This window comes from Calonectris borealis, chromosome 6 (assembly GCF_964195595.1).
Source record: "Calonectris borealis chromosome 6, bCalBor7.hap1.2, whole genome shotgun sequence".
NCBI classification, from domain to species: domain Eukaryota; kingdom Metazoa; phylum Chordata; class Aves; order Procellariiformes; family Procellariidae; genus Calonectris; species Calonectris borealis.
This window is the reverse complement of record NC_134317.1, coordinates 44041033-44067358: the sequence shown is the minus strand read 5'-3', so window position 1 is coordinate 44067358 and position 26326 is coordinate 44041033. Positions and strand designations below refer to the sequence as shown.

Here is a 26326-nt window from a genome sequence, read left to right as displayed (position 1 = left end):
GCACTATTTAATAGATGAAGAGAATTCACAGTACCATGGCATTCTATAATAGCCAGATTTGCAATGCAAAAGCAATAGATCTCTTTTCTTCTATCCCTTACAGTTTTATGTGAGAAGTTCTGCTGGAGTCCTTCCAGATCCCAGCAGCCTCTATTTTCCTGAGTGACTTTTTGAACATTCGGAGCCCTTGAAATTCAAGTCAGACAAACTTCCAACGAGATTGTGGAAAACAATTTATTTGACAAATTTCCGAAGTGGACACTTTTAGTAAAACACAGGCATAAAATAAAACTAACTCGTACAATGGGATTTCGGATACAAAGTAAAAGAGTTTGGGATGCCGATACCTGGCAATCACTGTTGCTTTCTCAGAAGCGCATGAATTCATAGCAAGAGCACCAATGGAAGCGCTGAAACAAAATCTCACCCAGCCAAACCACACCTTCAGCGTGGTCCTGGAAACAACTGTGTAAACACCAAGGGCCCGCATCACCCACGTAGAGATAGCACCTTTGTCAGTATATCTGTAGGGTGTGAGTCAAAGACCCTGGCAGATAATGGCAGCTTTTCCCTTGACTTTGCTGGGCTGTGGATGAGGCCCTAATTCAATATAAAGTACAGTTAGTGGGTTTCCCTTGGGCCCAGGTGCCTAACTCCTAGATGGTCCTATCGAAACTGTACCCCCAGAGAGCTCACTGGGAATTAGACCAGCTTGGCACTTCTGAAAAAAAAAAATAAAAAAAAAATCCCACTAACTGGGCTCAGAGAGATTTTCCAGAATGGAGCCTGGACCATAACACAAGTCATCAGGTTATTCATGAGGTTCCTGGTTTCACTGTAGGACCATGAGATCAGTTAGTGAAGGAGTGCAGTTAGGTAGCTTCTTCTAGGGTTTCCCCCCTCTCCAATGGCTACTGTCCACCTTTCGTTTGGTCAGTGCCAGCCTCCCTGCCCTGAATGGGAGTGTCAGCGCTGAGGGATGCTCCGCCACCCACCCCCACCCCAGCCCTGGGAAGTCAGTGGCCCATCCCATGGCACTGAAGGCCAGAAATGCTTCCACCTGGCTTGGGTAATGCAGTCCAGCCCTCCCCCCCCCCAGGCGTGGGAGATATGAACAAAACCTGCCAGCCATTACAACGATCCCCTCTCAAAACTTGCTGAAGTGTTGAATGTTTCACTTGAAGCACAGCATTGGGTTAGGACCATTGTGAGCTGGGCAAGTGCTCAGCTGATGTATGAAAGAAAGAAGCAAATGAACAAATAAACCTGTTTCTGGAAAGAGCATAATCAGCCTTATGAGACCAGGCTAGTCCTTAGTGGTACAAAATTCCTCATCCTGATTCTTTCTTGGCAAAAAACAGTGGGATGAGGTTGCTATTGGTGTTCTGGCAGCTTATTGCTAGGTGTGCTTGTGTTTGCCTGCTGTGGGGAGGGAGAGGCAGTCATGGGCGGTGAGGGAAGTTTGAGGCTAACAGAGTAGAGATGCAGATGATGAAGCAGGGGGAGAAGGAAGGGGACTATGCACAGCCATGCTGTGGCACTATGGCTATCTGCATAGACGCAAATTCCTTAGGTTGGTCAAGAATACTGTTAATTTTTTTTGTTTTGTTGGTATTCATTTTTAGGCGAGACAGAAGCAGGCATGGCCTTGGCAGAAACCCACCCAGATGCTCAGTCAACAGCTATCTTCCTGGAGACAGTTTGGTAGAAGACGCCACGCAGCAGAGAGGTATAGTCGGGCACACGGAAGAGGTGGCGTTCCCCGTAGACCACATCGTAATCTGCGCTCTTCCCTGTGACCAGGACACGGATGTTGGGCTCGTTGGCGTGGCTGCCCACTGCCAGCACGTAGATCTCGATGCCAGCCTGCTGAGCTTCCTGCACAGCCCCCTCAATGGCCCTTGCGGTGATCCCTTGAGAGTTGCCATCAGAAAACACCAGCACCCTCTTCTTCGCCCCAGCACGGGAGGACCGCTGGTACAGCCCCGTGACGTACCGCAGAGCGGCGTTGACGTCCGTGGCATCGTTAATGAATTCCATGTTGTCGATGGCTTTGGCAATGACTGTGTAGTTGTACTGGAACTGAGCTTCCACTTTCTGCTGGTTCCTGCCGCTGTACTGGACCACTGAGACACGCACGGAATCGTCGGCAGGCTTGCCGGCCTCTAGGAACCGCTCCGCCAGCCGCTTCACAAACTTCTTGGTGGTCTCGAAGTTCTTGCTCCCCACGCTGGTGGAACTGTCCACCAGCAGCGTGATGTCTGCCAGCCCGGCAAAGGTGACTGCAAGGGGAAAGGCCCAGGGCTTGTTACGCTGCATTTCTCCTCCTGCCTCTTCCATGGAAAGCTGGTGAAGTCACCTGCTGTCTCGCAGGCTTCCTGCCTTGTCAGACTTGGGAAATCCCCACTCTCTGGGTATTTGCTAGTTTGGTTTCCCCTTCCCCAGTGCTGTCCTACACTTATCCTTTCACCCTTCCATTCCTTCTTTTATTTGGTTTACAACAGGCTGCCTTCCCAGGTACATATCTTGCTTAGATAATCTAGTGACTCTTGTTGCTTAAATACAGTGCTGTCCTTGCATGTCTGGGGAACCACTTCATCTCCCGAGGCTGGCTTCTTTCCATGATGAGTCTGAGGATTGTATACGCTTCTGACTTGGAGGTGTACCCCACTAAATTCCTCCCTGTACTCACTTTTCAAGCACCTTTCTCAAATATCCCTGCCACAGTGCTGATTTTTCCTCGTGCTCCCACCACGATGTAGCAATTGATCTCATTACCTGCCTCAGCTAAAGCCTGTGAGGGCTAAAATCTGGCACAGCTTCCTCTCTAGGTTTGAGGTGCCAGAAAAGCAACTGTCTGGGCTTTTCCCCCAGGTGCTTTGGGCTGGCGTGTGTGAGAGACCCTGTGAGCGTCTGACAAGGCTTGCTCACTTCTCCAGCCCAGGAGCCTCCCTGTTGCGAGAGGTCTCCAAGCTATGCATTCCCACAAGCACAAACTCCCACTTCCCCCACCACAGCACCCACAACCCCTTCTTGTGGCACGAGGAGTCAATACTCACTTGGGCAGGTGTAGTCCGGACATTTCTTCTCTGTGAGGAAAATTAGAAAGAGTAACGTCACCAGCTCACCCAGGAAAACCACTTCTCCCATAGCTTCCCATGGAGCCACGGAAGGGACAAACGCTCACCTCAGCCATTGTGCAAGGCGCTGTGCAAAGGCTATAAACATGCACCAGAAAGCGCAGAGGTGTGTGCTTGAAAAATGCTGTGGACAGAGATGTCCTGCAGCAGGAGAGGACCTGTACCCAGCTGCAAAGTGTTCTGAGACACGAGATGTCCTTGTCCCTTATTTAACTAAACCTTGAAAGCTGTTCTCTTCCCTCAACGCCTGCTTAAGAGCATGACTGGGGGAAGGCAAGGGAGGGCAGCCTGCATTCCTCACCCTTTGGCTGAGGCAATCCTCACTACCTTCCTTATTACCTCCAGCCACAACCTTTCACCCACCTTGGCAGACGTACGAGGTGATGTTCTGCAGGAAGGTGTCATCTAGGAGCTCGGCATAGTTGTCCCTTTGAATAGACAGTCCTGGCCTGGTCGGTCTGCTTAAACAAGCGATGTCATTCAGGTGATCTGGATTTGGAGGGTTCCGGAAAATGTCGCCTATCCCAAGGGAAACCACCTGCAGGGAAGTTAGAGTCCATCACTGGACGCATTCATCATGTAATGCATTCATAAACTTGAATGCCTGTCACTTTGTGAGGCTGCTTCTAGTGACACGTGTCCCCCCTGCCCTAGCCTTGTGTAGCAAAGATGTGGAGACCTCCAGAGAGCCTGCACTACTCTGATGCACAGCTGCTGTGTGGCAGCTCCCTGCAGGCAAGGTGCTTCCCCTGTGTCCTCACCGGGGTGACATCGCACAGAGAGTTGAGCGGGGTAGGATCCCGCAGCGTGTCGGAGCGTCCGTCCGTGATGACGATGGCAACGCGCTTGTCAGAGGTGAATCTCCGCAGCAGGTTGTCCTTGGTGAACTGCAGGGCTTCTCCAGTGTAGGTGCCCCCAGCTATCCATTTCAGATTCTTGATCGCCCTGCAAGCACAGACATCAGTGAGCCTGCAAGACCTGCCCCATGAATACTGAAGGACCCCCTGGGAACACCTATCTCTGACACGCTTGCAAGGCAGGGCAACAACTCTGCATGGGGCTTTAGGTGGAATACTGGCAAGTTCCTTGGCCTCAGCACCATCTACAATGCCATCAACTGCTACTTTCCACTAAAGAACATTTAGCACCCTTGCAGCTGCAGGAGTTGCTGGCCTGGAGATGGAGGATGGGAGGTAAGTAGGTGTCCCTGGGTCAGGTCTCTGCATGATGTGCTGAGACCCCACAGACTCACTGTTTGAGCGCCCCGATGTTGTCTATGTTGGCATCCCCCATGGCCACCAGCTCCTGTGTATTGTCATGGCTGTACTGCACAACGCCCACACGGGACTCCCCAGCTTCAAACTGTTGGAAAAAACAGAAGCCGTTAGGGTTGGATACCTCAGGGGGTCCTGAAGAGCTCAGAAATCCTGAGCTTGTTTGTACCGAACACCTTCACAGCAGGCTCTGCTGCCTCTCCTCTGCCTTATTCCAGGCAGAAAGAGCTCCAACAGGAGTGGATGCACATGGGGACTAATTCAGTGAGCCAGTCGGTGAAACAAGACCCAAACCCAGGTTTCCCAGCTCAGTGGTCTCAACACAAGCCATTGGCCATGGTAGGTGGCTAGGAATAGATTTTTTTTCAAAACTTCTGTTTTTCTTCCAACACAGTGTTTTTGCTGCCCAGCTCTAGCCTTTCTGCTTGTTGCTGGCTCTTTGCCAGCCAAAGAGACCCATGCATGCCCGCACAAGTGTCCAATGGCAGATCGTTGTGGCTTTACAGCCTACATGCTACAGATATGTCTGGTTATACCTTAAGGCAAGACTGGATCCCAAACATCCCTTCCAAATCATAGAGGTAAACGAAATTTCCCACGCACAGCAGATTACCAGGGAAGAGTTAGGAGAGTAAGCATTTGTGTCCCTCTTCAGACTGAAAGACTCACTATTGGACAATATCGCTGTTTTGTGCTGCAAAGGTCCTTTATAGTAGTGTGCTGAACTGGTAACCTAAACCCAAGCTTGGGGGCAGACAAGGGTGACTGAGGGGCTGGCCATCAGGGAGCTAGGGGAAGTTGCAACACACCTCAATGTATTGTCTACTCCAGCCATCCAAAATGCTCATCAGGACAAGGAAGAGACTGAGAGACTGATTGATCAGGCAAATGCTTTATGAGCCATTTCCTCCGAGACATGGAGGAAGAGTTCACAGCCACAGCAGGCAGAGTCCCTTTGCCAGAAAGAGTGAAAAGATCTATATTTTGGGACAACAAACTGCTGTCTCATCTCCATCGCTTTATGAATCTGGGAGGAATCAAGACCCACCCCAGATACACACTTGAAGCTAAGCCTTGTGGAGGCTCTTTGGAGTGGAGGCATCTCCCTGTTTTTCTGCTTGCAGTGAAAAATAAATGAGTGCACACAAGTGTATCCCAGCACTCGGTGGAAATCTCACCTTCACACGCTCGTCCTTGCTCAGGCGGTCGATGACTTTGATGATGAAGTCCTTGGCAATCTGGAAGTTCTGCAGGCCGATGCTCTCCGAGCTGTCCAACACGAAGAGGAGGTCGACGGGACCGCAGGTGCACTCTGCAGCAAGGCACAGCAGCTCGCTCAGAGCAGCACATTTTGCAGGGAGGCATACCAAAGCAAGCAGCTGATGTCTGCTGTTAGCCCTGACCAGGTGGGTGCCTGTGCCCTATCTACCCGCAAAGCACGATGTAAAATCAAGCGGCAAAATAGCTGCATAGGAGACTTGAGAGTCAGTTTACTAATTTTTCCATTTGCATTTTGCTCAGCGCCCTTTATAAGACACGTAGCATTTCCAAGCTGTGAGTACCCTTAAAAGACCCAGTAATTATTCCAAAACCCATTTCCTCATAAGCCTTCTCACTTCTTCCATTCACCCGGCCCAGGAGGACAGAGGTGACATTGGTGGGCTGGAGGAGCCTGACTCAGCTTGCTCCCCTCTTTCCCATAGCTGAAGGACATCATGTGCCCTTGGCTCTTCCTCCAAGCTTTTGGATTGCAAACGCAACCCATTGGGACAGCATCAGAGAAAAAATCCAGCACATTTCTCTGCAGACCAGCACAGGGTTTGGAAGGAGGAGGACAGAGCTGGATCCACAGCATACCCTGAACTGATGTTCCTTTCAACTACAAAAAGGGTGGAGAAAATCCGCCTGCAGTTTGCTGGCACAGGGCACCTTGACAACAGTTTTCCAGTCGTAGGACCCAGCTACAGCAGCCTCTGAATCTGCACAGCACCCTCAGGGAGAGCTCGCTGCCCTCCCCTGCCTTGCTCATGCTCGGTCTTCCCTCCCGGGATCTCACCATGTCTCTATGGCAGAAGGCAAGGAGCAGGGAAAGGGAGGGGTGCAAGCAAGGAGAAGGGCTAGCAAATGTTTGCAGAGCAATTTTGCCAAGTAACACTCACCGCAGCAAGCTGGAGGAGAAAGAAGAGAAAGAGACAACGTTAAAACGCTTGACACAAGGCAGACTGCAGGTTTGTGTTTCTGCAAATCCAAAGACATCTGGTCTGGACAATTCAAGCTCATGGAGGTTTCCCTCCCCTTTGAAATATCTCTCCCCTGTTTCAGATTGTGATTCCCCGACCTAGAGCACTGCATGCAGCAGAGCTCTGTTTCTGCACATGCTGATGCATTCTTATTTAAATAAAAATAAAAGCTAATCCTGGAGGGATTAAGTAAATCACCAGAGTATGGAGCTCAAACTCAGTTCCCTAAGTACCCTGCGTCCTTCCAGCACTTCATTAGTGGCCGTGGGCCAGAAACCCTTTGCCGCACATGTGTACTGCGGCTCCCCATGGCAGCACACCCCAGAACAGACCTCCCTTTCCCAAGGGGGAAAGTCAGGCCCTGCTATTTAAGAAAAAAACATTGTAAAATGGTCCACACAAAGATTTTGCACAACTTTGAACAATTCCCTGAAGGGTAATTGTGTATGTACAGAGTCACAGCCACAGCAAACCAGTCTGCAGTATGCACAAGTGAAACAGTTGCACAACCTACTCTAGAGATTGAGCTGGAGGTCCCTGGGTCAAAAGAAGGGATGGCAACGCACAAAAGATTTGCCTCTTTTGGGTTGCTGTCCTAGCTGCAGGGCGGACCTCCCAGGTCTCCCCCAGCTCGTTGACTTAATTGTCACACGTGGAAGGGGAGTGATGCCCATGGCATTCCTCTGCGTGCTGCCTGGGGATGGCCCTGCTCGCTGGGGGCCAGAGAAAAGGCAGCTACCTCCCCTCAGCAAGGGGTGGAGCAGGGCAGGAGGAGTGGTACAGGGATACTCACAGCACATCTTCATGATGATGTCCAAGATTTCACATTCCTGAAAACAGAGGTAAAGAAATGTTTGAATAACAGTGAAGGCAGCTTCCTGGCTCCCAGGTGCTGCCCACCACCCCTTGCTGCTGCTTTGTGCCCTCAAAGCAGGCCCTGATCTGGAAATGAGTGACGTGCAGGTGGGGCGCACTACAGGGGGGACTGGCTGGTCATGGACCGGCATGAAGGAAATCTGGCCAGTGAGACTCACTGGGACAGTAATGGGGGGCAGCCACCACCCAGCCCAGGAACATGAGGCTCCCCCAGCAGTGACCCCCTCCCAGGAGCCATCATGAGGGGCAGGAGAAGCACAGACCAAGCAAGCAAGCAAGCAAACAGCACCCCGATCCTGTCCCACTCACATCTGGTCCTGGAGGCCCCACAGGTCCTGGTGGTCCCTGTCAAACAGAAGCGTGGAGAGAGCAGTTACAAAAGCAGCCAATCCAGTCTGCGGCATACTCTGCTGATACCTTGCTAAGTAATGCAGAGTCTGGAAACGTCTCTTGGCTTCCCAGTTGCTGGCCCCTGCACTGGGCTTTGAGCAGGTACATCTGCTTGCTTGCACAATGCCCTGGAGCTGCATGGGGGTGGGGGGAGGTAGACCTACTTCCATGCGTGCCATGCCCACCGAGGTGGGAAGGCAAGCTTTTGCTGCAGGCAGCGAGCACACACACCGTGTGTGACATGGCTTGGCATTGCCCCCACAGCACCCAGGGGATGGATGCCATTTGCTTGGAAGATGCCTCTCCTGTAGCCTCCAGGTCTACGGTTGGACTCGATGATCTTAGAGGTCTTTTCCAACCTTAATGATTCTATAACATGAGGCAACGCAAGCAAGTGGCGACTCAACGCTAACTGAAACACTTTCAGGCTCAGGATGGCCACTCTGAAAGGCTGCTTGCCCTTACCAAACCTGATCATATGAGAATGCTTTGCTCATGAAAAAGCACAAGTGCCTGTATTTTCTGCCCTGATTTGGGATGAATGTGATTTCAGAGGCAGGTTTTCAAACTGCCTTGCTCCTGCTGTGAGCTGGGCCAAGCACAGCAAATCTGCAGCGAGCCCTGCTGTTGGGAGCTCCGTCAGCCCGGCACGCCGTGCTCATCGGTGCAAGCCCTGCCAGGGTCCTTACTTACCGGGAGGCCTTCAGGTCCCCTGTGGCCCTTTGCTCCTTTGATGCCCCTGGGGCCAGGGGTTGGGTTCTGGAATGAAAACAAAACCAAAATCCACAAATCTATGTGTATCAGGGTGCAGCACCTTCCCCTCCAGATGTCTGCTGAGCCCTGCTTAACCACAAAAATGTTATCTGAGATTGCTGTACCCAACCAGACGAGTTAGGACTTGGGAGGGTTGGAATGGACACTCGGAAAATCTCCCTCCACAGCACAGTGGTGCAGCACAGGTGCAACCATTGGTGCTATCTGGAAGCATACAAAACCTTGCAGAGATGATACCCACCTCAACCTAACAGATCTGGAGGTTTGCCAACCATAAGCTGTGGGATACAAAATGAACATCTGGAGGGAGCTCCCCTTGCTATCAGACACTGCTCAGTGGCAAAGGATGCTTGCAGACTAACGAAGTCTGATGGGCTCTGACCCACAGGCAAGGTAGTGTTAGAGACCCAGCCCAAAGCTCCTGCACAGTGTTCACGGAGAAAAATGATTCAGCTTTATACAGATTACTCACATCATTGCCAGGGTCTCCAGCTTCTCCTTCATCACCTTTAGGACCGACATAGCCTTTCGTTCCCTGAAAAATAGTACAGAAGAGACTCCTGCATGGACTGCTGTCGTTAGCCTGGTGAAGTTGGTGCTAGCATGCAGTGACCTTGTGAGAGGTGCCTTGGGAGCAGGGTGAAGAGTAGCGTATAGGCTCCCTAGCACCAAATTGCAGTGCTATTGAGGGAGAGAGCTTCTTAGGTGGCTTTCACTGTTATAATACCATCCAGGTCCCCCTGGGTGGCCCTCCCAACCCCAAACTCTGGCTTTGGGGCTGCACTGGAGAGCACTCAGCCCAGGCTGCTGTCCTTGGGTGTTACTACCAGTGCACCAAGGCAGGACACCTCCACCAGAAGCATCCACTGCAGGGAGAGGTGGGCAGAAGGAAAAGAGGGCTTTGAAGGAGAAGGCTGCTTCAGGGAGCCCATTTCACCATGCAGCTGATGGAGAGGCTCTAGGAGCCAAACCACTGGCCAGGGCAATTTCTGTTGGGTGCATGAGGAAGCAGCACACTTACGTTAATGCCAGGGTCACCTCTGTCTCCTGGCTGCCCCTGAGGATGAAGGAAAGGAAGCATGTTAGGTCTGAGAAGCAGAAATAATGGTCTTACAGTTTCAAAGCAGCACAAAAAACTTACTGGGGCGCCTGTGAATCCAATCGTGCCGTTTCCAGGAGGGCCATCCTCCCCCTAGAAAGGAAGGGAGAAATATGTGAGATAATAAAAAGCAGACGCCTTAGATAACACGGCAGCAGGATCCTGCCCTCCTTGGACAGTTTATCTCCACAGCAAAATGTCTGCACAAAAAATATGTGACTGGTGGGTTGGACACTGGTGCAGGCAGGTAAAAAGGCCATCTTGCTTGTGTGTGACCTGCACAGCCACTGACAGGAGAGTGACACTGTCCCTCTCAGAGACTGGGGATATGGCCACAGGCTGGGAACACACTGGGAAGTATCAGGTCTCTGTTGCTGGAAAGTACATGCCAAAATACGGCCCTTTGAGTCTGCAGATGTGATGCATATTCAAAAGCAGGCTGCTTGCAAATTTTCCCAGCATCTCAGCTGTGAATGAATGTAATTTCTTTTCTCCCTGAGTTGGATCATGCTGTGTGGAACCAGCCTGTTGTACAACTTTTCCATACGCCATGCAATCCCCCCAAATAAATACCACTCACCCTTTCTCCCATCAGGCCGGGGTCTCCAGGTAGCCCAGGTGCTCCAGGCAATCCCTTTGGGCCCTGGAAGGAGCAGAAGCAGCAGTCAAGCATTGCACACCATCCTTTGAGCTGGGAAGATGATGCCTTCTGAGGCAACCAGCTACCATCACGAGCCCATCACGGGTGGTGTGCTGCTTATACAAAAGCAACGCAAAGCCCACAGCTGGGCTTGGAATTCAGCTTGTTCCCTGCCCTGGAGATCAAATCTGTTGGCAGATTCAGGTGGCTGTCCTCAGAGAGCAGCTCCCCCAGCTTCTGTGATGGGAATCCACATGGCTTGTGGTGTGGCTATACCCTCTCCATGGGCGTCTGGAGGCAGCCATGACCTTAAGGACCCATGAAAAATGCCTCGATGTGTCTGCCAGGCAGCTAGCACCTGAGTTTGTACCTACAACAGGTTTCCAAGATCTGAGGGATTTGGGGACAGCCCTAAGGGACAGCATCTCCAGGTCTTCCCTTCATTCCCTCCCCCAGAAGATGTGGTGATAAAGCAGCACTGACCTCATTGCCGCGGGGGCCATCGTCTCCCCTGTAGCCCTTGGGTCCCGGGGGTCCAGCCTCGCCCTAGGGAAATACCAAAAGCTCTCACAACAGGGATTTTCTCTTGGTGCTGCTCCTGCCCTGAAGGGCTGGTCCCTTCATTTCATGATGTGGTGGGTGGGGGCATCCGCCTCGTGCCTCGCACCCATCAGCGAGTCACCTCTGCCTCGGCCAGCCTCACAAGAAAGGACCTATTGACGGGGGTTAACGCAGGTGGGGAGATGCTTCAGGAGCTGTGCCTGGCTCCCCCCATACCCCCCTGCCTTTCCCTGCCTGCACAGGCTGCAGCTCCCCATGCTTCCTTGCGCCCTGCTTTCTCTGCAAGGCCCCGTTGGAGGCAGCCCTGGCCAGAAGCCTGCTGAGCGCGAGCCAAAACAAGAAGCTTTCTGGGCCAAGGTCTGACACTGCAGGCATGGGTTGAACACCATGTGCTTTCAGTGGCAGCCAGGCTGCGGGAGGGAGCAGCCTCTGAGCAGAGCCTCCAAGGCCCTAAAAGCCATCCCTCTCCTCCACACCGCAGTCCAGTAACAGAGGACCTGGTGGGGAAGAGGACCAGGGAGGCAAGGATGACGCTTTCTAGCAGCAAAGCACAGCTGGGTTGCACAGTGGCATCACATCGGCTGTGACAGAGGTACCCCTGGGGCAGAGAACGGTCCTTGGTGGAGCACATCACCCTGAAGGTGACACTTCCCTCCACAGAGGACCTCCCCATGCATTGGGGCTTGGACACGTCTGGGTCGAAGCTGGGCTGGCCGAGGCCCTTTCGTGGCTCCGGGGAGTTTCTGTCCTCAGGAGGCTGCAGAGCCCTGGCAGCATGTGCTGGAACGGACCAAAGCTGTCACTCTGCCACATCCCATCTGGGCAGCGGCTGCGTGCTCCATCAGCCGCAGGGCTGGCCAGAGACAGCCAGAGACAAGAGAGGAGGTGGGAGGAGACTTTTTTTCTCCGAGAGCTCCAACAGATGTCCAAGGGAGCCCCTCCACCTTCTGCTCAACAGACCTTGGTGGGGTTTACTTGCCAGGAGATTGGTAATGATGGTGAGTAACGACTGGGTAATGATGGTTGAGCAAGGCAGCATCTCAGGTGGAGCCAGGTGTGCAACCAGTTCCCAGGCGATGGAGATGACAGAGGAAGGCAGAGGGAAGGCAGAGAGCGAGCCGTGGTGGGAGAGAGCAACGGCTCGGCAATTGGCCCCTCCAGCATCACTGCTGCAGGCAGTGGGCATGCCAGTTCAAGACTCCCAACCTCTGAAATGCTTCCTGTGACAAACCACACGACTGCAGTCTCCTGGCACGCAGAAGGCAGCACTCGCTCAATGGTACCTGGGCTTCAACATCGCAGTGGTGCGTGCCCAAGAGCTTCCTCCATATTTTCAGTGCATCAGCAGCTCCTCTGAGCTTTTTGGGAGCTGCCTCAGTGTGGTGGCTCAGCCTAGCCCAGCTTTGCAACCACTCTCTCACCCCCTGAAAGCTGAGGAAGCTGAAATCCCCTCCAGCTGTCGTCTCTGCTCCTCTTCGCACGACAGTGGCTGGGAGAAGCTGGTGCCAAACATCCACGTACGTCACAGGCACCCTTCTTCCAAGGAAAGGTATACCTCAGGGTGCAGAGGACTTAAAATTACAGAGTGTAGTGCAGAGCATGAAACTGCTTAAAGGCATGTGACCTTATTTCTGCACAAAAGCCCAGAGAAAGCCGGGAAGGAGAGACAGGAACTCATGATCATTCGCGTCAGCCAAAGCTGGATGCACGGCACCCTTGGCTCACGCTGGCCGTACATGTCCTCACTGTAGTATACAGCACAAATCCCCCATGGTCCTGGAGGATTTTTTGAAGATGCAGGATTTTGGGTTGGGAAATGTCCACTACCTTTCTGGGTGTGACAAGAACCGCAGGAGGGATGGGCACCACGGCCAGGAAGAGAGGGGGACTACCAAACCTGCCCATGAGGATCAGGGAAAGAGCGTGCTGACCTTTAGCTTCTCTTGGATAGAAAGAGGATGAAAGGGAGTCACAGGTTAGCGGGAGCCCTTTCCCCTTGCCAAGAGAAATATGCTGTAAGAGCCAGAGCTTGCAGATAACACGGCTTAAAAAACACTTGTGTTCGCCAAAGTCCTACTCTTGCCCAAGCCCAATTACGCATTTATTTTTAATTTGGCCAAGCAAAAGCATTCTTCTTTAGCTTATGGAAAATACGTCCTCGCTTTGCAACCGCTTTTGAAATCTCCCTGGAGTGGTGGAGGCGCTGGGACAGTCTCTGGTCTGGGGAGGCAGCAGAGCTGCTTCTGTAATGCTTCCCTCTCTGACAGAGGTTTGACTCATGTTCAGTGTTGGGGAGGAAAAACTGGTGTCCCACAGGCTCAGTGACAGCAAGGAGACCGTTCTTTCTCCTTTCTCCTCCTCCTCCCCACCAGTGAAGGCTGTCTGGCAGCAGGATCTATCCCAGCCTGGTTCCCCACCATGCTTGCACATCTTCAGCTCCCAGGCTTGCATCAAATCTCCACCTTAACTCTGTCTTCTTCTGCGCAGTCCTTCTTCTGCCTTGAACCTGGAATGAGCCTCTGCCACATGGAGAGTAGCTCCAGTCCTTCTTCTTTTGCTGGTGTTGGCCTGCAGCACTGGTCCATTACATGCACACATCCAAAGAGCTGCCTTCCTACCAGGACCACCTCCCAAAATGACACCTCTCACCACGGCAGTGCCCAACAAGCTGGATGCTGCTTTTTGGTTGTAGCAGGAGATCAGCTCAGTTACAGACAGCAGGATCTGGACAATCCTCGTGCATGAATCTGGTGCTCTTCACTAGCATGAGACAGGCTCAAGAGAAGCCCGACTCCAGGCAAGCACAACCCTGGCACAAGCATGTCCTCTCCCCAGGCTGAGGCATGGTGCAGGTCTGCCATGGGGGTCACCCATGCTGGGGATAATGTGAATGCAACAGCGGCCCCTTCATGGCTGTCCTGCACTCCAGATCTCCTTCAGGGCTCTTGAACACTTGGTCAACCATAAAGGAATTCAAAAGCTGTCTTATCTTTGGATGCTCATCTTGTCTCCATGCTTCACCCCTTGTGGAGGTCCTGCTCCACCAGTATGGGGATGTTTATTCAATAAACGTTCCCTGTATCTTGGGCTCCGTCAAAACCCTGATGGTATGGTAGGAGGGGAGTTGTCCCACAGAACCCCGTCCAAGGGTGATGTCAAAGCATGCTTGCTCAGGTGCAAAGACCCTGTTGGCCATTGCAATCAATGCTATAGCCATAGAGGATTAACTCAGCAACATCTCCAGACCCAGAGTTATCGACTGAGACCTGGGTACATCTTTGGGAACAAAGAGCCTTTAACTGAGCAGGGGACAGAAGCCTTCCTCAGGCTAGAGGTAGCCAGCTCTGCTCTCCAGAAAGACCGTGGGGTCTGAGATCTGTTCCTTGAGGCACATGAGGACAAGCAGACCCCAGAGCAGGAGAGCCAGACCTTGCAAGCAAGCGGACTTGAGGAACGCTGGCTTTGAGACAGACTGTCTCTGCAGATGCCAAGGGTGTCAGGGACACTGCTGGGGCCCCGTCAGGCTATCCTCACTGACACAAGATGTCTCATTGACTCCCTTGACTGAGGTGAGCAGCGTCTGGCCCCAGGCCTGAACATTCTGTGCGTTCCTGCAGCTTGCACTTGCCAGTTTCCAAATCTGTCAGACGTGTTGACATCTGTTTCCATGGGATTGGGAAATGGCGTGGAGGTTGCTCTGTCCCCTGCCCAGCAGCCAAGTCTCCATTTTTTTAGCTCTGTTCATATTCTGTGGTCTCCTAGAAATCCTTGCCCCTCTTCACCAGCTTTGCTACTCGATCTGGAAGATGCTGAGAACTTGCCCCAAGATGCTGTGGCATCAGTTAAGCCCCCTACCCTAGTCTCCCTGCTGCCCCAACCACTTCCACTTGGGATCCAGAAGGTTAATCCAAGCTCTTACCTGGTCGCCAGGTGGTCCGAGGGGTCCTTCCCGCCCTTGGTCACCAGGTGGTCCAGGCTCTCCCTGAAAATGCACACAGAGGGCATGAGAAACTCAGAGGGACCGGCATAGGGTGCAAAGGGCTCCACATGCAATGGGGAGCAGGGATAAAGCACTGATAGCACATGCTGGATAGAAATGCAGTCATCCAAACAGGGAGCTTTTCGAGGCAGATTCAGGAGTTGGATCGGAAACTATCAGAGGTGTGGGGAGACAAAGACGGGCTAGCATGGCCACCTTGAAACCAAGAAGATAGACTTAAAAAGAAGACCTTCTGAAGGATGGAAGTGCTTGCCTCAGGGTGACATGTTGCAGCCCATTTTGTGCCAGAAAAGCAAATGCCTGGAGAGCCATCTTGCAAGGTTTCTGCAGATATACAGACCTGGCCCTAGCCCCAAGACCATGTAGTGGCTTTTCCCAGCCACACTCTGCAATCATGGCTGCTTTTCTAGAGCAGCTTCTGCCCTGGGCAGTCTGCATAGAGAGGAGCTGCTGTCCCCATGCACAGGCAGAGACTCCAGGCTAGCAGCCTCCTTCCTCACCCCCTCTTTCTCCAGCCTGCCATCCCTGCAGAGCTAAGGGGATTTCCAAGGGAATGAGCCAGCAGATGGGGACGGACGTCCTCACCTCCCGTTGCTGACGCTCTCCCTCCTCCTTTGCTAACACTCAGCACCCTGAGCCAGGTTAGGGCTGTTTGCAGAGAACTGACAGCCCAGGAAAGCCTGGAAAACCTGAGTCTGGGTGTTTTTGCACCCAAACAGCTCCAACAGTAGGAAATACCCAAGGGCTGGACATGGCTCAGTTCCACTTTCACTTAACCAATGTGGAAAGGGACAGCCTTCCACCAGTCCAGCAGAGCTGCATCCCAACAGAGCAGCGTGTCTGCCAGACCCGGGCTGGCTCCAGGGCACCTTCCCGATATAGACCCATGGCCAGGAGCAAGCAAGCCAGGGAGACAAAAAAAGAGCCAGGAGGCACAGCCCTCATCCCTGCAGCCCAAGGGCTTGCTGCAAGTTCCTGGCAATTCAGAAGAAAGCTTTCCCGCCTGCAAAGTGGAGTGTTACCCCTTACAGGGCTGCACAACAGCTAAGCACAGAGCTTTGCATCTTACAGGCAAGCCACCCCAGAGATCAGCCAGCACCAAGTGCTACAAGACAAGTATCTTTGCACGAGGTGCTGCTCTGCCTGCAGCCCTGGGACGTGGGGCCAGGCAGCCCCCAGCCCGCGGGGAAGGGAGGCATTCAGAAACTTCCCATGACAGTCACACCTGACTTAAAACTTTGAGGAAAGGGGTTGAAAGCTTGGCAACCTAAAGCTGTTGTTTGCAAGCTAGAAGCTTCCAGATGCCTAAGCCAAACAGTAAATATAAAACACAACTTCCAAAGGGCCCTGAGCACTGATGGAGACGTTTCTGGCGAGGTTACACAGCCTCGTGCTTGGACTAAAACTTGGAAGGAAGCAGCCCCTCGTCTGCTGAACAATTTAACTTCAGGACACTGGCGTGCCTTCATCTCCCGCGCACATCTGCCCTGCACACCACGTGCGGTGGTGCTGCCGCTCCCCGAGCAGTAAACAGGAAGGTGGAGGCTGCCAGCAGCCCCCTGCCAGAACTGCCCCCTCCCCAGGGCAGACCTCTGCCCCCCGCTCCGAGTTGGTGATGGGTACTGGCTGTCCTCGCTGCGGGGACATGGGAAGAGCTGTGCAGTGGCGGCTGCCTAGCAGTGCTGGGACATGGCTGGCCACCCGCCGGGATGCTGCTGCTGGACGCCCTGGTTCCCGCCGCCCCCACCCTGCGCAGCAGCACTCCTCGTCCCTCCACAGCGTGCGCGGCACCTCTGCCGCTTGCCACATGTTTGTCCTGGCCTGCTGAGGGCTCCTGCCTCTCCCTCCCATGCTCATGCTCGGTGACTCACCCGCAGCCAGCAGGAAAAATACTTTCCTAGTGACTCCCACCCAAAAGGGGAGGTAAGGGTGTTCCCCCTCTCTTCTGCACCCATGCACGCTGCCCTGCCGCTAATGGCACCTGTGTCCTCCTTCCCGAGCCACCCATGCAGCCCCCAAGCACCCAGAGGAGGACATCTTGCCTCTTTGCTCTCCATCAACTGGTTTTGCAGCCGCAAGGCAGGGGCTGACCGCTCTCTGCCTGCTCTTGGCTTGCTGGGCACGCTCTCCTCTGGCTTTTGGCTGTTTGGTGATTAGCTGTCAGCGTGAAGGGGCGATTGCTGTGGGACAATGGTATGTCCCCCCTGGGCTGGCAGGTGAAGGCGCTGAGCTTGCCTGCTGGCCCACAGGCTAATGGAGTTAGCCACTGGGCACCTATTTCTAGCCCCTGGCTGCCAAGCATGACCCTGTTTGCAAGCAGACATGAAAGCTGCCCTGCGGACGCAGTTACCGGCTCTCCTCTTGGTCCGCGGTCTCCTGGTGAGCCCGGGGGGCCTCTTTCTCCATTGCTGCCCTGCAAGGAGATGGTGGAAACACAAGATCAGGACCTGCTCCCAGCAAAGCCCTTCCTCATTGCCAAACTGAGTGGGCTCACTCTCAGCCTTCCTCCTCCTCCTCAGGGTACCAGCCCCTGCCCGTGCCCTGCCGGCATGGTGCCCTCACTTACCCGTTCTCCAGGAGGACCATCTGCGCCCGGAGCGCCCTGTGGAGAAAAAACAGGGGTGGTCAGGTGGTAGGGATGGCTGGCAAGCATGCAGAAGGGGCATCGCGGGCACAGGCAGAGGACTCACCTCGTCGCCCGTCTCTCCTACTGGTCCAGGCTCACCCCGGTTTCCAGGCGCGCCCTGCGTGAGCAAGCCACAAGGGTGCAAACGAGACAAGTCAGCAGGTTTCGGAGCAAAGCCCCACGTGCTTGCAGAGCCTTGGGCAAGCTCTGCTTCAAAGGCAAGGCTGGAGCAGGGGACCTCTTCCTCTCACAGAGGGCAGAGGATGCTCACACACAGGCGTTTCACCCACCTTCTCTCCAGGGCTGCCGGGAATCCCCTGTCGGCCAGGTTTTCCATCATCCCCAGGCTCCCCCTTCACAAGGACACAAGGCACCGTCAAGACTGCATCCAGTGCCCAGCGGTGAATTTTGGCTCCCATGGCGCAAAGACCTTTCTGGGCTGTAGTCTCTCCCCAGGGAGCTCCCCATCCCCAGCAGATCCCCCCCGACTCCACCTGCCCAGTGCGAGCCGCCTTTTCACAGCAGCTCCCCACTATCTCAGGGATGCCCGTGCCAGCCTTGTGGGCACCCGCTAACCTTGGGCACACTGGGAGTCACACCAGCCAGATCTTACTGTGGGTGACGGGCAGCATCCTCTAGCATAGGCTTGCCCCAAGCAGTGCAAGGAGGCCAGCAATGGCTCAATCGCCAGCTCTCCCTCTTGCAGGAGAGGGCTCCCAACACCCCTCCTTCCGTGTGGAGCTGGGCAGAGTGGCTCACCTTTCCTCCCTTGGGTCCGTAAGCACCAGGATCTCCCTTTGGTCCAGGCGGGCCTTGAGCTCCCTGTTGAAAATAAAGGCAGCCGGTATCACTATCTGCAGGAAATTGGGCATGGACCAAGCATCCCGGCAGCCTGGCCTGCAGCTCCCCAGTGGGATGGACAGGAAGGACATGTACTCAGGAGTGACGCAGGGATGGCATGGTACTCTTGCACCATGGAGCCGTGCAAGCAACACTGCGGCCACGTTGCTGAAACACTGCAAAACTGAGTGTGCTTCTGCAGCTTAGAGGAAAATGGCAGAAAAGGTGGTGGTTGGGCTGCTGTGGCTGGACCGCAGTGATACTGGTGCCATCATGAATGTGTCATCCTGGGAGCACAGAAACCAGCAGGGAAACTGGAGAAATCCAATGTTAGAATAATATCTTCCAGAGCCCTCCAAAATCTCCAACATTTTCTGGGTTGCTGGTCACAGCAGGCTGAAATTGGTTAATCCTGGGCTTGCCCAGCTGGCACTGACCTCTTTGCCGAGTTCCCTGTGCTGAACAGCCTCCAGCCAAATGCTCCCCCAGCGTGCAGCTTCCCAGGCAGTGCTGTGCAATGGGGGACAGCTTCCAGGCAAGGACAAGGTAGACTGCCCTGGGGACACCCCCAAGGTGCCATGCCTGGGATAAGCATTGCATGTCTAAAGGTGTATTTCCAAGTGTGGTAACTCCCTCCCACAGCTCCCCTTCTTGGGGGGGTCCCCGTTTCCATGAGCCATCATGGCAGACCTGCTGCGCTGGTTCATTCGTATGCAAGGGGCACCCACAGAGTACGTACGTCGAATCCGGGTGAGCCTTTGCAGCCAGGTAACCCGGGGTATCCAGCTTCACCCTGTCAGACAGACAAAGCAGGGGTCTCCATGAGCGGTGCCTATGGGAAGACCTCCATCCATCATCCCAGAGCCCTGAAAGGGACACCCCAGCCCTGTCCCTGGCTGGCAGGTGGATGGCCCTGCAGGGACTGGGTTCATTCCCGGACCGCACAATGGTTTTGGAGGGGCAAAAGCCAGGGTCCTCAGGCTAAGCAAAGTGCCTCAGAGTGGACATTTACCTTCATGCCATCGATGCCATCGATTCCACGCCTGCCCTTCTCACCCTGAAACGGAGAATAGGGACCATGAAGAAGTGATTTCCAAAGACCCTTCTCCCCCCAGGCATCAACCAGAAGGAATAAATGGTATAAAAACAGAGGCTGACCTTGGCTCCTTTGGCTCCTCTCGAGCCCTGCAAAGAGAACGAGAGAGATGTTAGGCCCCCATGCAGAGCAGATGCATCCGCCCCCTGCGCTGTGGTCCCCACGCCAGCTTGGTCCAAGGGTGCAGGCATTCACCGTGCCCCTGCACACCGCTAGTCTCTCTCGTTCTGCCTGGCTGTGCCCACTGATCCCCAAGGCTGTGTGAGCTGCAAACTGGCTGATCCCGTCGGATCCCCGCCCCTGGCATGGGCAGTGCCAGCAGGAGGGACGGATGCACGGGCACGTACCAGACGCCAACACCATGCAGCTGCAGGGGCAGCCCGGGGTAACCAAGCAGGGGGACACAGAGCACAAAGGTGCTGTCCTCACCTTTTCTCCTCGACTTCCTTTGTCACCCTAGAGATGAGAGGAGAGAGGAAAACAGGAGAATGAAAACACTTGCAGCACAAAGCCTGTGGCCCATCTAGGAACCGTGCCCATGACCCTGCAGCCCCATGTACCTTCATTCCTTGGTAGCCAACAGGTCCCATGTCCCCTGGCTTGCCCTAGAGGACAGAACATGGTGTTACAAAGGCAGATACTGTCACCACCATCGCCATGGGGCAGTTTCCCCCCAGGCTCTTGATGTGGAGCTCGGGCCCCAGCCACCATACCCTCCCCGCAGGAGCCTCTCCCATAACGCCGCTCCTCGTTTGCCCAGTTTAGGAGCACGGGATCATTGTGGAGGGCAGAGGAGACCGGCCTTCACCTCTACCATCTCCAGCCCTTCCTGGGTGTGAGGGAGACTGGGCACTTGGGGACACATCATCTGGGATGAAAGGGAAGGCAGAAAACCCTTGGGAAGGAAAAGTGCATGGCATGGGGTTTCCAAATTGGGAACGCACAAGATGAGTAACTGCACACTCACGTGTGCGGGAGAAACGCATCTCCCAAAAATAAATGTACCTAGTGAAAAAAAGGGAGGAGAAGGGAAATAGTTTCCTCGTGCCATTTAGCTTATTATTTACTAAAGGTTTCCCCGTAACACTGCTGTGCTTGTCGTGTCAGAGGATGTGGGAGGCAGCCCAGAGTCCACCCCTGGGCTGGCATACATGAGTCAGAGACGTGTCCTCCAGGAGGAACGGCTATTTTGGGTGAGGAACAAGGAAGCCTTGTAGCAACAGAGGAGGGGGCCACCTCACTGCCCACCAGGAGCCACTGCTCAGCAGGGTGGCTGTGGAGGGGGACAGCTGGCCATGACCCCACTGACTACCCCATGGAAACAGGGTGATGCAGGGGCAAGGGCTGGTGAGGATGCGCCCAAGAGGTCTGGCCAGAAATGGCCAAAAAATAGCCCCTGTGCAGAGTCACCAGCGCCGATCCTTTACTTACTGGGTCTCCAGCATCTCCTTTCTGGCCAGGAAGACCTGGCTTGCCTCTTTCTCCCTGCAATACAGGACAGAAATAAAGTTAGCTCACCATCCCCAGGAATAGAACCACGACCTTTTGAAAGGAGAGCAGGGAAAATGGTAGCAGCAATGCTCTATGGATGGGGGGAGCAGATGATGCCAGCCACATGGGAGCATGGCGTGGGTCCTCATCCGCCTCTCCATGGGGCAGTGGTGGAGTGCTGAGGACTCATGCCCCACCGGTCTCTGAGCATCCCCAGTGAGCCCATCCCACCGCCCCGGTCCTCAGCATGGCCGCAGTCGGTCCCTCACCTCATTGCCCGGGTCGCCGGGAAGTCCAGGGAGCCCTCGAGGAGGCTGCAGGAGACAGGTATGGTTAGACCAGCCACTGAGGCACAGCTTGGGGCCATGGGGACGCAAGGGAAGGGTACAGGAGGTCTCAAAAGCCCGACTCACCTGGCACTCGAAGGAGCAGCACTGCCCAGAGAGAAGGAGAAAACAGCATTAGAGACAGCGGGCAACACCAGGGCCAGGCTGCACCCCACTCGGGGGGAGCTGGCAGGGGCCAGGCAGGGGCTGCCTGCAGGGCAGGGCTGTGCCACCGAGCCCCCGCTTGGCTGCAGCTGGCCCGTAGGGGATGGGCTCAGGCACAGGATTGGGGGGCAGCGGAGCTCCAGGGGACACTCACCGATTGCTCCGTGTTAACTTTCTGCAAGACAAGAAAGCAAAGAGAGGGTGTTTGAGAGGGACAGGTGAGGCCGGGGAGGGGGCAGGCTGGGGAGGGGGCAGGCAGCGCTCACAATCATGTCGATGATGGTGTTGATAGTTTCCTCCACGTCGAGCTCCCGGGTTGGCTTCAGGCTGGTGGCGGTGAAGTTGCGGCGATAGGCATGGTCTGTGGCGATGATGTTGAGCCGCTGGTCCTAGGGTTTGGGGGGTGGGGAGGGCAGAATGAGACCTGCGGGCACCTGTGCAGGACCCGTCCCCAGAGACTACCCTGGGGCCCTGCATCTTCCCTCCAGGGAGGGGTTCTGAGGGGCACTCAGAGCCTCCTTTGCCATGCTGGGGGTCCCGTGGTCTCACTCGGGAGCCCTGCAGGGAGCACCCCTGCTGCGTGGTCCCTACCAGGTGGTTGGGGGAGATGGCGACGGAGAACACTTTGATCCCCAAATGTTTGGCTTCATTGGCAGCATCGTCCAGACCTCCACAGGGCTCCTTGTACCCTTCCAAGGGGTGTCCATCAGTCACTACAATCAGGTATTTATTCTCCTTGTGATGGGAGCCACTGCAAGGGTTTTAACATAGGATTTAACGTTGCAAGGATTTAACAGATTTAGCTGGAGAGAAGTGGCTTGTGCAGCTCTGGACACTCACTCCAGGCAGCATCCCAGCCTATGGTCAGGGCACGCCTCATCCCAGCACGCCTACTTCATGCCTAGGTGACCTCCTCTCCCACCCTGGGGACAGCTCTGCACAATGCACAGGGACATCCTAACCCAGAAGCTTCCAACCTCCATCCACCATGGTCACACTACCAGCATCATCCCCTTCGACCGCTCCAGCCCCACTGCCTTACCTGATGAGCAGCTCCTCGATGCCCCGCTTTATGGCACAGTCGGTGTAGGTGCCCTTCCCAATGTAGTTCACAGCCGAGACGCGGTTCTTCAGCTCGTTCTGGCCGCTGGGCATCGAGGTGAGGCTCTTGATGAGCACGACCTCATCGCTGTAGTGCAGCGCCCCGGCATTCCACACCAGGTTGCGGTCGCAGCGGTAGTACCTGTGCAGACACACCAGGACATGTGCTTTCAGCACCTTCATCCACGCCCTGCCACCACCTCCACTTCACTTGCACCTGCCCCCCATGCAAAATGCAAATCCTCTGCCAAACATTGCAGGGCTTTGCTAGGGCTCCCTGCTCTCCTGCAAGGCTGGGATGTGCTGCACATGCAAAGCCCAGCCGTGCGAGCAGGTCAGTTTGTTCAGCAGGTGGAAGGACAAAGGGGTGCAGCTGGTGGGTGTCCACAGGGGCAGACAGTTTGGCAGAGAGGCTTCTCAAAGAGGTACTAGGCTGCAGTGGCTGGAGCTGAGCAGGAGATGCTGAGCCAGACAGCCAGGTACATGTGTGCAAGACAGGTAACTGTTGAAACACCCCACCCAGGACTGCAGTGGGTTTTCCCCTGCAGGATGTGTTAAAATCAAAGAGGGATGCCTCCCTCTGAAGGATGCTCTGACTCAGAGAGGGATGAGTCTGTGTTGAAGCCCCATCCTGTGCACTGACACAGCCTGCACCTGTGACTCCCTGGGACAAGGGCATCATGACTCCCTGTGCTTTGGCCAGTGCCCCAAAAAGTGTGTTTTTCAGGATGCTGGGGCCAATCCCAAAGGGATGGGGTTGCACAGCTCCCTCATTTTCCCAAGCTCATCTTCTCTATGCCCAGCAGGACCTTTCCCAAAACCACCTGAGCATTGCCTACCGCTCTCCCCTCCACCCCACTGCTGCTGGCTACCTTGCCATCATCCGTGCCAACAGTGCCGTGCATGCTGTGGATGCCTGGCAGCATGGCATGCACAGTGGTGGCTTGCAGGGAGATGTCTCCAGACCAGCTAGAGAGCCACAGGGTGGGCTCGGAGGTGTTTGGGATAGGCTCAGGAGGAACATCGGTCTGTCTGCACGCAGCAGGGGCTCTGGACAAAGCCCAGTGCCCTGCTTAGGAGATAGTCATGCTGCATTGATGAAGGCCTGGCAGGATGTTCCCAAGCACTCAATGCCTTGTAAGGTAGCTCTCCTGCCTGAGCTGCTAACCCCCTTGCACCTGTCTTGGGATGGGAACCTTGCCCCTCCAGCTTGTGCAGCACTGGGACATCCCCATGGTGCCCTTCTGGGCACCAGCACACATCTCCTGCTGCCCCAAGGACCAGGACCCACATGCCTCCAGGACTCATGATGCTCCCATGCATCCCTGGATCTCCTGCCAGCAGGCGAGCCATGGCCTTTGCCTCCAGCTCTTCCCAGCATCACCCTCCTCCGCGATCTGGGGACTTTGATGGCCCTGGGTGCCCTCACCCTGGGAAAGCCGGGGTCAGACCTGAGGTGGTAGTGGCAAGAGTGGGTGAGAAGGAAGCAGATAAAGGGCTGGGCAGTGGGGTGGATAAAGGGCACTCCACAGGGGCCCCCAAAGCTGGGTTCAATGCCGCAGGGTATCCTGGAGGATGCAAGGAAGGGTTTGCTCTGCAGGATGCCCATGAGTGCTGGGTTTAACGTCAGAGGTATCCTGCTGCCACCCAAAAACCTGGGTTGTCCTGGGCCTGAGCAGCCGATGGCACGGAGATCAGCATCGCTTTGGCCTTACAGAATAACCACCTGGCCAGCCGGAGGCAGCGGGGCTGGGGCGCCACGTCTGCTGCTCCAGGAAGCCCTTGCTTTCCCGAGGGCGGGTGGCAGGCAGCCCTGCTAGAGGCACGCTGCCGCCCTCCGCCTGGACGGAGCAGAAACGGGGCGGCCGCAGACCGGGAGGAGACACTCCCACCACCCTCCCCAGCATCCCTGCTTTCTTCCTCTCCCTCCTCAGACAGGCACACAGGGCGGTCTCGGCATCCCACCCGGCACCAGGCTCCATTCCTAAAGCAGGCTGGACAAATCCCCAGGAGATGTACCTGTTTGTCAGCTTATCAATGAACCGGTTGGTGAAATCTTTCACTTGGGCAACCAGGTCCCCAAAGGGCTTCACCCTCAGGGCAACGCTCTCTGAGGTGTCCAGGACAAAGAACAGGTCCACGGGGCAGTCTGGGAAGAAGCGGAGAGGCAGGAGTCGGCAGACGGCCCGGCTGCATCGCCTCCCCAGCCCGGGCTCCCCGTGCCGCCAGCATGCACGTCTGCAGCCCAGCTCCCCTCCTAGCAGGCTCCCAGGATCCGTGCTAAGGAGACCGCTTTCACATCCTAAGCCCATGCGAGACACGCAGGCACACATGCACGGTTGTGCTTGCTCATTTCTGTTCTGGCATCAAGGGTAAGCTGGATCGAGCACATATTCAGAAAACATCACTTTGTGGCATTTAACAGCTTCCTATACATTTTTTTCCATTTACATTCAAAGGATATCTTTGCAAGACGAATACTAGTTATTGTATAAAATAACGTGCAGCTGCAGCAATCACTTAAAAAAATAATACCAAGACATGATAGCAATTAATGCAATGGAAACTAATGATTTTCTGAGACATCCTGGCACAAATATCATTGCAGAGGAGAGCAAAAATGAAAACGCCCCTTAACAGCCACTGTCAAAACCAAAATATTTCAGAAAGCTATACTGGTATCAGCTGTTAACCCCCTCTCCTGTATCCCAGTGCTGCTGGTAACACCTGACAAGACAAAGCCAAGGAGAAAAAGCCAAAAAACATTAAAAGTGGGTACGTCTTGCAGATCCTCTCTAATCCTACATCGCTCTCCTCGGCAAACACAACTCTTCCCCCAAACGTCCCGACAAAGCTGTGGTTGTGTGCGGCAGCCAAGGCGTCCGCCCAGGAGGAAAACAGCAGCCGGACTTTTTTGCTGATCCCGGGGAGGAAAAACACCCAGGGAAGCAGCCCGGGCTTACCTTCTGCGTTTGAGACCCGGGTGGCGATTTCTGGGCGCTGAGCCCACGAGCCCCCCCCCAGGAAGCCGGCCGGGAGCAGCAAAGTGAATAGAAAGTCTCGCAGCCTCATTTTGCTTGGTTCAGATTACCATCGAGCTGGATCGAAGGAAAAAAGCAGGGAAGGAGAACCAGGCAGTCGAGAGGCCGTGGTCCGGAGGCAGGAGTCGCTGAAGATATTTTTTACCGCTTTCCCCTTGGTTTCTGTGGGAGGAAGAGCAGGCAGGAGGGTAAGGGTGAGGAGGAGACTTCTCCAGCCCAAGGACGGAGGGAGGGATCAGGGGCTGTCAGCTGTGAGTCAGAAAGGAATGAAGCATTTCTCCTTACCCTTTTTCTGGATGTCGTTGTACCTGTGATGGCACCCTGGCCATTGGTGCCTGGGATCTCAACAAGCCCCAGGGAGCACTGGCATGGTCAGTGCCCAGCATCAGCATCCCCCTCGGGCATCAGCCTGCTCCGAGGGGCAGGGGGGCTCGGGGCACCTGCCAGACTGCTCCCTCCCGGCTCCTGGGCCAAGAAAGCTGGGGCAGGGGGACAGGCATTCCCATCACATCCCCACCTGCATGAGAGCTGGCCTGCGTTGTCCTGCTAACCAGGGCAGTCCCCACCACAGGGCAGAGCTGGAGCTGTTCCATAGCCACCCAGGAACGGGGGCACTATGGAGGCACCATATTTTTGGAGAAGCACC

At 54.9% G+C, this 26326-nt stretch overlaps 1 protein-coding gene across 1 annotated transcript; it reads right to left on the bottom strand.

Annotated features, from left to right (window-relative positions):
- Positions 1-220: 220 nt before the first annotated feature.
- Positions 221-25833, bottom strand: COL6A1 (collagen type VI alpha 1 chain). The gene is made up of 35 exons (XM_075153831.1): positions 25603-25833; positions 24659-24788; positions 22581-22781; positions 22130-22289; positions 21805-21927; positions 21693-21713; positions 21461-21481; positions 21317-21361; positions 20988-21041; positions 20117-20161; positions 19986-20012; positions 19619-19645; positions 19473-19517; positions 19200-19253; positions 18380-18442; positions 17911-17973; positions 17685-17738; positions 17561-17596; positions 17345-17407; positions 14914-14976; positions 10917-10979; positions 10374-10436; positions 9836-9886; positions 9716-9751; positions 9167-9229; positions 8614-8679; positions 7840-7875; positions 7448-7484; positions 6574-6582; positions 5593-5726; positions 4393-4502; positions 3902-4085; positions 3504-3678; positions 3060-3089; positions 221-2282 (listed from the first exon to the last, which is right to left on the bottom strand). The coding sequence occupies exons 1-35, from the start codon at positions 25709-25711 to the stop codon at positions 1672-1674; spliced, it is 3072 nt and encodes a 1023-aa protein (XP_075009932.1). The 5' UTR covers positions 25712-25833; the 3' UTR covers positions 221-1671.
- Positions 25834-26326: the final 493 nt, after the last annotated feature.

Excerpts from the sequence above, each read along its gene's own strand:
- COL6A1 (XM_075153831.1), bottom strand. The coding sequence starts at position 25,711 with ATGAGGCTGCGAGACTTTCTATTCACTTTGCTGCTCCCGGCCGGCTTC. Across the intron at positions 18,443-19,199 it reads AAGGCTCACCCGGATTCGAC|GGAGCTCAAGGCCCGCCTGG; the intron begins GTACGTACTCTG and ends TATTTTCAACAG. Across the intron at positions 3,679-3,901 it reads CTCTGTGCGATGTCACCCCG|GTGGTTTCCCTTGGGATAGG; the intron begins GTGAGGACACAG and ends ACTTCCCTGCAG.